Source organism: Salvelinus fontinalis, chromosome 1, assembly GCF_029448725.1.
Source record: "Salvelinus fontinalis isolate EN_2023a chromosome 1, ASM2944872v1, whole genome shotgun sequence".
NCBI lineage: Eukaryota > Metazoa > Chordata > Actinopteri > Salmoniformes > Salmonidae > Salvelinus > Salvelinus fontinalis.
This window is the reverse complement of record NC_074665.1, coordinates 15,015,076-15,027,188: the sequence shown is the minus strand read 5'-3', so window position 1 is coordinate 15,027,188 and position 12,113 is coordinate 15,015,076. Positions and strand designations below refer to the sequence as shown.

General features: G+C 40.6%; 1 protein-coding gene across 2 annotated transcripts in view; it reads right to left on the bottom strand.

Annotated features, from left to right (window-relative positions):
- Positions 1-5,999, bottom strand: part of abca5 (ATP-binding cassette, sub-family A (ABC1), member 5) — a 134,057-nt gene extending 128,058 nt beyond the window's left edge. For both annotated transcript variants that reach the window (XM_055876307.1, XM_055876386.1), the window contains exon 1: positions 5,662-5,999. In XM_055876307.1, the coding sequence (XP_055732282.1) occupies positions 5,662-5,674 (13 nt within the window). In that variant the 5' untranslated portion in view covers positions 5,675-5,999. The remainder of the gene's footprint in view (positions 1-5,661) is intronic.
- Between the last annotated feature and the right edge of the window lie 6,114 nt (positions 6,000-12,113).

Below are 12,113 nucleotides of genomic sequence, written 5' to 3'. Positions count from 1 at the left end.
ACTTAGCTAGATGTGGCTCGGGTTGGTTTTAGCATTTCCTTCACATGACCCATCAATTTAGACAAGTGTGTCAGGAAAGTGTCATCAAATAATTAAACATTTTAAAATCTGGACACTTTGTCCTTTTGATATTGTTACTATGCAAGTAACCATTTTACTTTACACCTTCTGTATCCTCTGCATACGACAAACTTAAATTTTATTTGATATAGTGTGTGTTTACCAGAGACGGTAATGTGAAGAACAACATGACCTGCACCAAAGTCAGATTAGGATATACGACAAGGAGTAGATAGTGTATTTCTACCTGGATGTTTTCCTTATTGTAGGCAACTACACTGCTCAAAAAAATAAAGGGAACACTTAAACAACACAATGTAACTCCAAGTCAATCACACTTCTGAAATCAAACTGTCCACTTAGGAAGCAACACTGATTGACAATAAATTTCACATGCTGTTGTGCAAATGGAATAGACAAAAGGTGGAAATTATACGCAATTAGCAAGACACCCCCCAAAACAGGAGTGATTCTGCAGGTGGTGACCACAGACCACTTCTCAGTTCCTATGCTTCCTGGCTGATGTTTTGGTCACTTTTGAATGCTGGCGGTGCTCTCACTCTAGTGGTAGCATGAGACGGAGTCTACAACCCACACAAGTGGCTCAGGTAGTGCAGTTCATCCAGGATGGCACATCAATGCGAACTGTGTCAAAAAGGTTTGCTGTGTCTGTCAGCGTAGTGTCCAGAGCATGCAGGCGCTACCAGGAGACAGGCCAGTACATCAGGAGACATGGAGGAGGCCGTAGGAGGGCAACAACCCAGCAGCAGGACCGCTACCTCCGCCTTAGTGCAAGGAGGTGCACTGCCAGAGCCCTGCAAAATGACCTCCAGCAGGCCACAAATGTGCATGTGTCAGCATATGGTCTCACAAGGGGTCTGAGGATCTCATCTCGGTACCTAATGGCAGTCAGGCTACCTCTGGCGAGCACATGGAGGGCTGTGCGGCCCCACAAAGAAATGCCACCCCACACCATGACTGACCCATCGCCAAACCGGTCATGCTGGAGGATGTTGCAGGCAGCAGAACGTTCTCCACGGCGTCTCCAGACTCTGTCACGTCTGTCAAATGTGCTCATGTGCTCAGTGTGAACCTGCTTTCATCTGTGAAGAGCACAGGGCGCCAGTGGCGAATTTGCCAATCTTGGTGTTCTCTGGCAAATGCCAAACGTCCTGCACGGTGTTGGGCTGTAAACACAACCCCCACCTGTGGACGTCGGGCCCTCATACCACCCTCATGGAGTCTGTTTCTGACCGTTTGAGCAGACACATGCACATTTGTGGCCTGCTGGAGGTCATTTTGCAGGGCGCTGACAGTGCACCTCCTTGCACAAAGGCGGAGGTAGCGGTCCTGCTGCTGGGTTGTTGCCTTCCTACGGCCTCCTCCACGTCTCCTGATGTACTGGCCTGTCTCCTGGTAGCGCCTGCATGCTCTGGACACTACGCTGACAGACACAGCAAACCTTTTTGCCACAGTTCGCATTGATGTGCCATCCTGGATGAACTGCACTACCTGAGCCACTTGTGTGGGTTGTAGACTCCGTCTCATGCTACCACTAGAGTGAGAGCACCGCCAGCATTCAAAAGTGACCAAAACATCAGCCAGGAAGCATAGGAACTGAGAAGTGGTCTGTGGTCACCACCTGCAGAATCACTCCTGTTTTGGGGGGTGTCTTGCTAATTGCCTATAATTTCCACCTTTTGTCTATTCCATTTGCACAACAGCATGTGAAATTTATTGTCAATCAGTGTTGCTTCCTAAGTGGACAGTTTGATTTCACAGAAGTGTGATTGACTTGGAGTTACATTGTGTTGTTTAAGTGTTCCCTTTATTTTTTTGAGCAGTGTATTTACCACTTTTAATCGTTGAGGTTTACTTAACTATTCACTCTGTTTAGCACATGGCCTCACATATGAATCCTTAAGGAGATGAGTGGGGCTAACACGGAACCCAAACTAGCTGCGCGTGTGCTCCATCGTGCATGAAATTATTTTGTCCTCCTACACCAAACGCGATTACGACACGCAGGTTAAAATATCAAAACAAACTCTGAACCAATGACATTAATTTAGGGACAGGTTGAAAAGCATTAAAAATGTATGGCAATTTAGCTAGTTAGCTTGCACTTGCTAGCTAATTTGTCCTATTTAGCTAGCTTGCTGTTGCTAGCTAATTTGTCCTGGGATATAAAAATTGAGTTGTTATTTTACCTAAATTCACTCGCACATCTGAGCAATCTTATTTGTAGGTGCATGGCAACAATTGAACAAGATGAAGGAAACAGGAAACCGCACACTGCTCTTGATAGTATCACCGATATTTAATAAGCTTACGTAACGGCCTCACGGCCTTCGTCAAAGCTTTTGTGATTTTTTACAAATTTGCACCCTTATGTAGACCTGGCCCCACCCACATCCGTCCTACACATCGAAGGGGGTTGGAGGCAAAGGAAAAACAAACAAGTGCTACCAAATATAACAATATGCATTTCATAAATATTACAAGTGTATAAATAAGGCGTATTGAACACGTCTAAAACCTCAATGAGGACATAGCAAGTTTTCATTAATCATTGGATACATCGTACGAAAAACGTCAGAATAATCTACAATAAAACACATATTTCATGTTCAAATTCACAACATAACATACATAGGCATTTCATCATTAAGTCCTTTAGAAAATAGCACTTATTTGTTTTTCCGTCGTTATTTTAACTGAAATGCACAAGGTCTTCTACTCCGACAATTAATCCACGCATAAAACGGCAAACCGAATAGTTTAGTCATCTCTCCTCCTTCCAGGCTTTTTCATCTTTGAACTTATATGGTGATTGGCATCTACACTTTTACCGCGACAACCAGCAAAACATTTTGTCTTTCAATCACCCACGTGAGTATAACCAATGAGGAGATGGCACGTGGGTACCTGCTTCTATAAACAAATGAGGAGATGGAAGAGGCAGGACTTTCAGCGTGATCTGCGTCAGAAATATAAAGGAGTTCTATTTTAGCCCCTGGCATCGCAGACGCTCGTTGGCGCGCGCAAGCAGTGTGGGTGCAATAATTGAATAACATGGATTTCTACATTTATTTTGTGACGCTCACGCACGCGATGTGTCCGGTCTGGTCAGCATGTAAGGCTTAAGAGGGTGTGAACGATGCTGAATGGGTGTAGAAAAGGAAGAGTCCTCCAGTAGGTGTACCAAAAATATTCAAGGGCCATTTTCTCAAAAGTGGTGTTACAAATGTATCAACTTTCAAAGCAGAATTAATTTCCCATTGTTTCTCAATCTACTTTTATCCTATGTAAAAAACACAATTTAAAATGTTGCTACATAAGACCGAATCGAGTCGATTGTTTTAGAGCACACTATAAGGAGTAGCTATAATGTAATGACACCAAAATGCTGTCTATCATGTAACGTTATCAGTGGAAACACCTCAGAGGAAGGGGAGGACCATCCGCATTTTGCAAAGGTCTACAGTAGCCTCCACAGCATCTGTAGGGTAGCACCATGGTATAGCTGGAGGACAGCTATCTTCACTCTTCCTCTGGGTATATTGACTTCAATACAAAACCTAGGAGGCTCATGGTTCTCACTCCCTTCCGTAGACTTACACAGTAATTATGACAACTTCCAGAGGACGTCCTCCAACCTATCAGAGCTCTTGCAGCATGAACTGACATGTTGTCCACCCAATCAAAGGATCAGATAATCAATTTAGTCCTGAACACATAAGTTACAGCTAGCTAGCTAGCGCTGCATTGTATAAAATGAGGTGAGTAGTTGACTCAAAGAGAGAGAGAGACAATAGTTGAACACTTAAATTAATTTCTTCCAAAATGAAGGAGAAGAGTAATTTTTTTCACTTTCAGTTTCACTTAGCTAGCAAATGCAGCTAGCTAGTTTAGCCTGCTCAAACAGAGGGATGCTATGTTAGCTAGCTGGCTATCCAACACAACACTGAAACTCTTTCATGTCAAGGTAAGCTTTTGGTTTGACTAATTTATTGCCACCAGGGCCCGCCGGTGTAACTGCTTACTAACTGCTTACTGACTGTACACTAATGTAACTGCATGATTGTAGTGAGTTTACTAACTCGTTAGTCAGCATAGCTAACAGAACTATGACGTTACTTTAGCAAATATGGTGAGAACAATGTAGGCTGTGTAGCGGTTTGGCTTGGAAATGTTTTTTCGCCTGGTCACATACAGCTGATGTGTTGTGCATCCACATGCGAAGAGGTGAGAGGAGGTGAGTGCATAGATAAAAGGAATACAACGTGGCTGCTATGAAAGTGAACAGTGTTTAGGCGTGATAACTGCTGCTCTTTAATGACTTGATACTTTAATTTCTTATTCGTATTTTTTTTAAACTGCATTGTTGGTTAGGGGCTCGTAAGTAAACATTTCACTGTAAGGTCTACACCTGTTGTATTCGGCGCATGTGACTAATAACATTTTTATTGATATTCATTCCGCTGATTCCTATTGAAAAAAAAAATCTTAAACGGATGCAAACGGAACAAAAAAACTGGGATAAAAAAAATACCAGAATTTGTCCAATAGAAACTCGTTTGCAACTGTTGGACTAATGATTATACCCTATATCAGCTAGATGCAGGCAAGAGTGTGCAAGGTGGTACTGAATGTCATCATTTGTCCGTATGTCACGGTCTGTCACTTCAAATTTGTCTCTAGACCTGTGTGCACGCACCTACATTGTAAAGTTACATTCATAAGCTAGGTTGTAGCAACCTCATGACAGGTATAGGGAAAATGTTAGTATAATGTAGTAGTCTAAACCTATCGCTGTTACATTGAACTGGGTGAATGGAATATGAATGACAGTCATCCAATATGCTGTAATAAAAATAAGGCCATGCTCAAGAAAAAACATCGTCCTCCCTCATCTTAAATGGCACTGACCGCCACTGAGCGTTATTGTTCACCGATTATAGGGTCTTACAGGAGGCATTTAGGTCTAAAAATGTACACTTTAATAATAATTGTCAAAAATGGTTTGTGATACAAATGTAAAATGCATGAACAATGAAGTTTATGAGAATTGCCAGAACAATGACATACCAAAAATATTTTCCGCTCCCGCTGGTGTGGAATCGGCATATTATTCTACAACGTTCATATAACACAGGGTTCAATGTGTTAAATGATTTATATAACATGCAACATGAGGAAAAACGCCAACCGAGCTGTGGCCATGGATCAATAAATAACCCTGTTGGACACGTTAGCTAGCTAGCTGCAGTTGCTAGGTTGCTAGCTACCTAGCTAACTAACGTCACCGACTAACTAGAGTTTATGTTAGATAGCTAACATTAACTAGCAATACGAGACAAGTGGAATGCCCGGCGTGGGAATGTTAGATATAAGACAACATATTATGTAGTGGATAGATACAAATATCGCAATAAAAAAAAAATTCAGGTCGGTAAATATGTAGCTAACGTTAGCTCACTACGTTACGCGTTAACTAGCTAACTGAACGCACAAGGAGGAGTGATGCTAGAAAGGATAGAATGCTAATACAAAAATAGCTCTGCAATTAAATAAAATATAAAAGTTTTATCTACTCACGTATGAAATACATTAAGACATGTCTTTTTGTCTAATTTGTTCCTTTGTGGCCCTTGTGCTCTAAGTTTAGGTCCGTTTTATGTAAACAAACCAAAATCGCCGTTCCTGGTCGTCACTAGTTACAACAGTCACAAAGTCATACACCCCGCCTATTTCTACAATCTATCTTCTTAAAATGTTATTTTAAATCTAACACTAACCTTAAGCATAACCATAACCACACTGCTAACCTTATGCATAACCCTAAATTAAGACCAAAAAGCTAATTTTTGTTTTCACAATTTTTTACGATAGTCAAAATTGACTTTGTGGCTATGGTAACTACTAGAAATCGTGTTTTCTGTCGTACTTCGGTCTCTGCCATCGAATGCGGGACCACAGAGACGTTGACCAATCAAGAGTCATTGAAGCTGTAGCGCGCTCTGGGCCGTTGGTAAATTCAGAGCGTAGTCAGATAGTCCGTTCGTAAATGTATGGCACAACTGTAGAAGAAAATAGACTGAGATAAAAAATAAAAAAAACTCGGTGCCAACCAAGACCGAAAGTAGGGATAGGGTAACAATTTCAGCAACACTATGGCTCTATAGTTACTCATCAAGAAGTGTCTTTATGTAGACAGAAATTCTGCACGCACATTGGGTAAACCTACAATACCAAATATTGCATGTTGAGTCCGTGTACAACAATATGGTCCAGTAGGGAATTTTTCACCAGCTTTATGTGTTTTTGGTGGAATTTCAGCAAATTATCAAATACCGTTTCCATATACACGGGGAAGGGAATGCTGGGTAATATTGTACCCACTACTTTCCGATTGTTTCGCTGAGAAAATATGCTTAATTCCGCTGTTAAACTACAGCATTGATGTCTGGAATGAACGTTTGAAGTTACAAGTGAAAAAGCTGCTAACCAAATAGAACATGTTCTTTCACTTAACCGTATAGTCTAACTTTCGCCAAAACAGCATTTACGCATGCGCAAACAGACGTCGACAGTTCAGGGTCGTCACTAGTTACCACAAACACAACGTTATAAACCCCGCCTATTTCTACAATTTCTCTTCTTAAAATGTCATTTTAAACCTAACAATAACCTTAAACACACTGCTAAGCATAACCCTAACCTTAAATTAAGACCAAAACCATATTTTTATTTTCATGAACAGAATAAGTTCGAAGAAAAACAAAGAAATGGAGTTGCTTATTCAAGAAAGATCAAGTGTAATATATTATCAAAATAAAGCGAGCTGGATGGAATATTGGGAAAAATGCACCAAATTATTTTTTAAATCTTCAACATAGAAATGCTACCAAAAATAATATACAGAAAGTTGTTACAAATGACGGTGTCATCCATGATTCACCAAACAATATTTTGAGAGGAAGCAAAGTACTTTAAGCTTATGTTTCATTTCAGTCTAGTCCATCTCCACTAACTGAAGTTAATTGTGAGGATTTTTTTTCTATTATTAGTGTAAAATGAACAGCTGTACAGAAAGACTCATGTGAAGGCCTGATTACAGAGGATGAATTTCAAGATGTAATTAAAGCCTTTAAGTCCAGGAAAACTCCAAGGCTGGATGGCATACCAGTTGAAATATTCAAATATGTTTAGTTGTACTCAAAGGTCCATTATTAACATGTTTTAACCTCTCCTATAAAAATAGAGAAACCTTACACTTCAGTCTTGTGATGCCAAAATTCTAGCAAAATGTATAGCACTTAGAATTAAAAAGGTGTTGTCGAATATTATTCATCCTAATCAGATTTTTTACATGGGAGATACATTGGAGATAATATAAGACAATAACTGAAAACAATAGAACCAGGCCTGCTATTCATAGGCCTTTGATAAAGTACAACTAGAATGTATATATAAATGCATGGACTATCCATGTACAGATTTCCTCAACTAGCCTGTACCGCTGCACAATGACTCGGTACCGGTGCCCCTGTATATAGCCTTGTTATTCTTATTGTGTTACTTTTTATTATTATTTTTTTTATTTTAGCCTACTTGGTAAATATTTTCTTCTTCTTGAACTGTACTGTTGGTTAAGGGCTTAAGGGCTTGTAAGTAAGCATTTCATGGTAAAGTCTACACTTGTTGTATTTGGCGCATGTGGCAATAAAGTTTGATTTGAATAAAGGCTTCAGTCATACAAAAGTTATACTTGAATCCGAACTGGTTCTGCAACAGATTATTAGGAATGTTTTACCCTCTGTTCAAAAATAGCCTTTTTCCATTAATTCAGATTACAACCTCACTTTCGGTTATCTGAAAATTAAATAATCTCAGAAATATTAATATTTTTTAAAACAAGCCATAGAAAGCTGGTTGCAATTTCAGTTTAATCCACCACAAAATACTTTTTCAGTTTAATCCCCCAGAAAAATAATAATTGATAAATGTTTAAATAAATGTTTAAAAATTGTATAATCTTTGTAAATAATATCATTTTTATTTATTATCGATCCCCATTAGCTTCTGCCAAGGCAGCAACTACTTATATCACAGATAAAACAAAAGATAAAACAGTATATCATATAACATTATTACACCACTACATATCTACAATATAAACTGTATAAAACCACCATACAATAATATTACAATGTGTGTTCTGTTAGACAGGTAACTCTTCATCCACAATATAGCAGGGGCTGTAAAGCCATTACACATTTTTCCAACAGCAGAATATGATCGATGTCAAAAGCCACACTAAAGTCTAACAAAATAGCTCCCACAATCTTTTTATCATGAATTTCTCTCAGCCAATCATCAGTCATTTGTGTAAGTGCCGCGCTTGTTGAATGTCCTTCCCAATAAGCGTGCTGAAAGTCTGTTGTCAATTTGTTTACAGTAAAATAGTATTGTATCTGGTCAAACACAATTATTTCCAAAAGTTTACTAAGAGTTGGTAACAGGCTGATTGGTCGGCTATTTGAGCCACTTGTTACGTCCGTTGTTGGAATGAGACCAAGGTGCAGCGTGGTAAGCGTACAGTTTCTTTATTTAGATGAACACCAAAAAATAAACGAACGTAACGTTCTGCAGGCTACACAGTAACTGTACAAAAACAAGATCCCACAACCTAAGGTGGGAAAAAAGGCTGCCTAAGTATGATCCTCAATCAGAGACAACGATAGACAGCTACCTCTGATTGGGAACCATACCAGGCCAAACAAAGAAATAGAAAAACTAGATTGCCCACCCAAATCACACCCTGACCTAACCAAATAAAGAAATAGAAAGGCTCTCTAAGGTCAGGGCGTGACACCACTAAAGGGGGCTTTACTATTCTTGGGTAGCGGAATGACTTGCTAGTAGTCTTAGATTGAAGATACGGCAAATAGGAGTGGCACAAAAATGATTGGGGGAGTTATGTCATACATGAAGCTAACCACAATATATGGAAATATCTGCTCGATCCAAAATTACAACAAACTGATTGCAGCATTGCCACAAATTGAGGAGGCAAGTGAAAGGGTGAGAAGGTTAAGAACTTGTTTGACGGCCCTGCATTAAAGACCTAAATTGTTAAAAGAAAAGTGAAAAATAAAAAAGTATACCAGTTCAAGACAGCTGTGCCATACAGGCTGCAAAATGGTTGGAAATAGATTTTTGATGTGCCGAGTCCATGGCACAGGGTTTATGAACTGATACACCAAATAACACTGGATTCAAAACTTAGTTTTATCATTTAAAATGATTATACCAAATTCTTGCAAATCAAAAGAAAAAAATTATGCCACATGCACCGAATACAACAGGTGTAGACCTTAACGTGAAATTCTTACTTACAAGCTCTTAACCAACAATGCAGTTCAAGAAATAGAGTTAAGAAAATATTTACTAAATAAACAAAAGTAAAAAATAAAATAATAACAAGGCTATATACAGGGGGTACCGGTACCGAGTTAATGTGGGGGTATCAATGTAAATAGTCCAGGTGGCTATTTGATTAATTGTTCAGCAATCTTATGGCTTGGAGGTAGAAGCTGTTAAGGAGCCTTTTGGACCTAGACTTGACCTTCCGGTACTGCTTGCCGTTCAGTAGCAGAGAGCACAGTTTATGACTTGGGTGACTGGAGTCTTCGAAAAATTTCTGGGCCTTCCTCTGACACCGCCGAGTATATATGTCTTGGATGGCAGGAAGCTTGGCCACAGTGATGTACTGGCCCATACGCATTACCCTCTGTAGCGCATTACGGTCGGATGCTGAGCAGTTGCCATACCAGGCGGTGATGCAACCGGTCAGGATGCTCTCGATGGTGCAGCTGTAGAACTTTTTGAGAATCTGGGGACCCATGCCAAATATTTTCAGTCTCCTGAGGAAAAGGTGTTGTTGTGCCCTCTTCACAACTGTCTTGGTGTGTTTGGACCATTCTAGTTTGTTGGTGATGTGGACACCAAAAAACGTGAAACTCTCGACCCGCTCCACTACAGCCCCGTCAATGTTAATGCGGCCTGTTTGGCCCTCCTTTTCCTGTTGTCCACGATCAGCTCCTTTGTCTTTCTCACATTGAGGGAGAGGTTGTTGTCCTGGCACCACACCTCCAGGTCTCTGACCTCCTCCCTGTAGGCTGTCTCATCGTTGTCGGTGATCAGGCCTACCACTGTTGTGTCATCGGCAAACTTGATGATGGTGTTGGAGTCGTGCCTGGCCATGCAGTCATGAGTGAACAGGGAGTACAGGAGGCGTAGCATCCATGTCATCTGACCACTTCCGTATTGAGCGAGGCACTGGTACTTCCTGCTTTAGTTTTTGCTTGTAAGCAGGAATCAGGAGGATAGACTTATGGCCAGATTTTCCAAATGTAGGTTTGTATGCGTCTCTGTGTGTTGAGTAAATGTGGTCCAGAGTTTTTTTTCCTCTGGTTGCACATGTGACATGCTGGTAGAAATGAGGTAACTCAGATTTCAGTTTGCCTGCATTAAAGTCCCAGGGCCACTAGGAGCACCGCTTCTGGATGAGCATTTTCTTGTTTGCTTATGGCCTTATACAGCTTGTTGAGTGTGGTCTTAGTGCCAGCTTCGTTCTTTGGTGGTAAATAGACGGCTACGAATAATATAGATGAGAACCCTCTTGGTAGATCGTGTGGCCTGCAGCTTATCATAATGTACTCTACCTCAGGCAAGCAATACCTCGAGACTTCTTTAATGTTAGACATCGCGTACCACCTGTTATTGACAAATAGACACACACCCTCACCTCGTCTTACCAGACGTCTTACCAGACGTAGCTGTTCTGTCCTGCCGATGCACGGAAAACCCTGCCAGCTCTATATTATCCGTGTCGTCGTTCAGCCACGACTCTATTAACATGAGATATTACAGTTTTTAATGTCCTGTTGGTAGGACAATCTCGAACGGAGATCATCCAGTTTGTTTTCCAATAGAATGTTATGTATATGGGGATACAAACATCCCAGCACTGCATATTTTGCTGCAAAGATAAATAATCATTAGATCACTTGTTTTGTTATTGCCCATATGTAGTTTGTTTTTGGTTGCAGGTTCAGGAATGGCTGAAAAATCCCAACATTTACTTAAAGCTATCTTTGCAAATAGCACTGCTGGGTGATTTGAAAAGCCATGGTCAGTCGAACAATAATATAATAGTACTTTTAGTAAAGGTGTTCGTCTTCAATTTAGAATCTGTGGAAACTATAAGAATAGGTAGGTTCAGAACTTTTGTGAAACATCACAGCGAGAAATATATGGCAAGTAGAAGTCAAGACTGGATGGTTTTTAGAGATAGTTGGGAGGGGTTAAGGGTAGCTGAAGGGTAGGATAAAAAAATATATAAAATGTGGATTGAAGAGTGTGGAGAAATAGTGAAGTGTAGGAACAGGGCTTTCAGAATGTTGAAAAGGTTCCATAATTACTAGCACCTGATTCAGTATAAACAAGCAGTAGTAAGAACAATCATTAGGACAGTTAAGAGAGGGTATTGGTGCCGGTTCTGTGGAAACATAGGCAGGACCACTTCTGTGGGAAAGGTACTGTATAGGAGATGATTAAGAGGATGAGTGGGGTCAGAATAGATTGGGATCTCCCTGTGCTGAAAAGTGGGGAGATTGTTGCAGTGAGAGATATGGAGAAGGCAGAGATGTTAGCCTAGGCATTTGTGAAGGTGCACAGCTCAAATAATCTGACAGAAGCGTGGGAGAGAGAGGATCAGAGGAGAACATCTGGGGGTTCTGGATCAGAGAGCAAAAGTGGGGGATACATTGAATGGCCCTTTTACATTGGCTGAGATGAAGAGTGTAACAGTATAACTTTACGGCGTCCCTGTAAAGTCCCCACCAGGGACCCTCTGCACATATCAACAACAGTCACCCACAAAGCATTGTTACCCATCGCTCCACAAAAGCCACGGCCCTTGCAGAGCAAGGGGAACCACTACTTCAAGTCTCAGAGCAAGTGACGTCACCGACTGAAAGGCT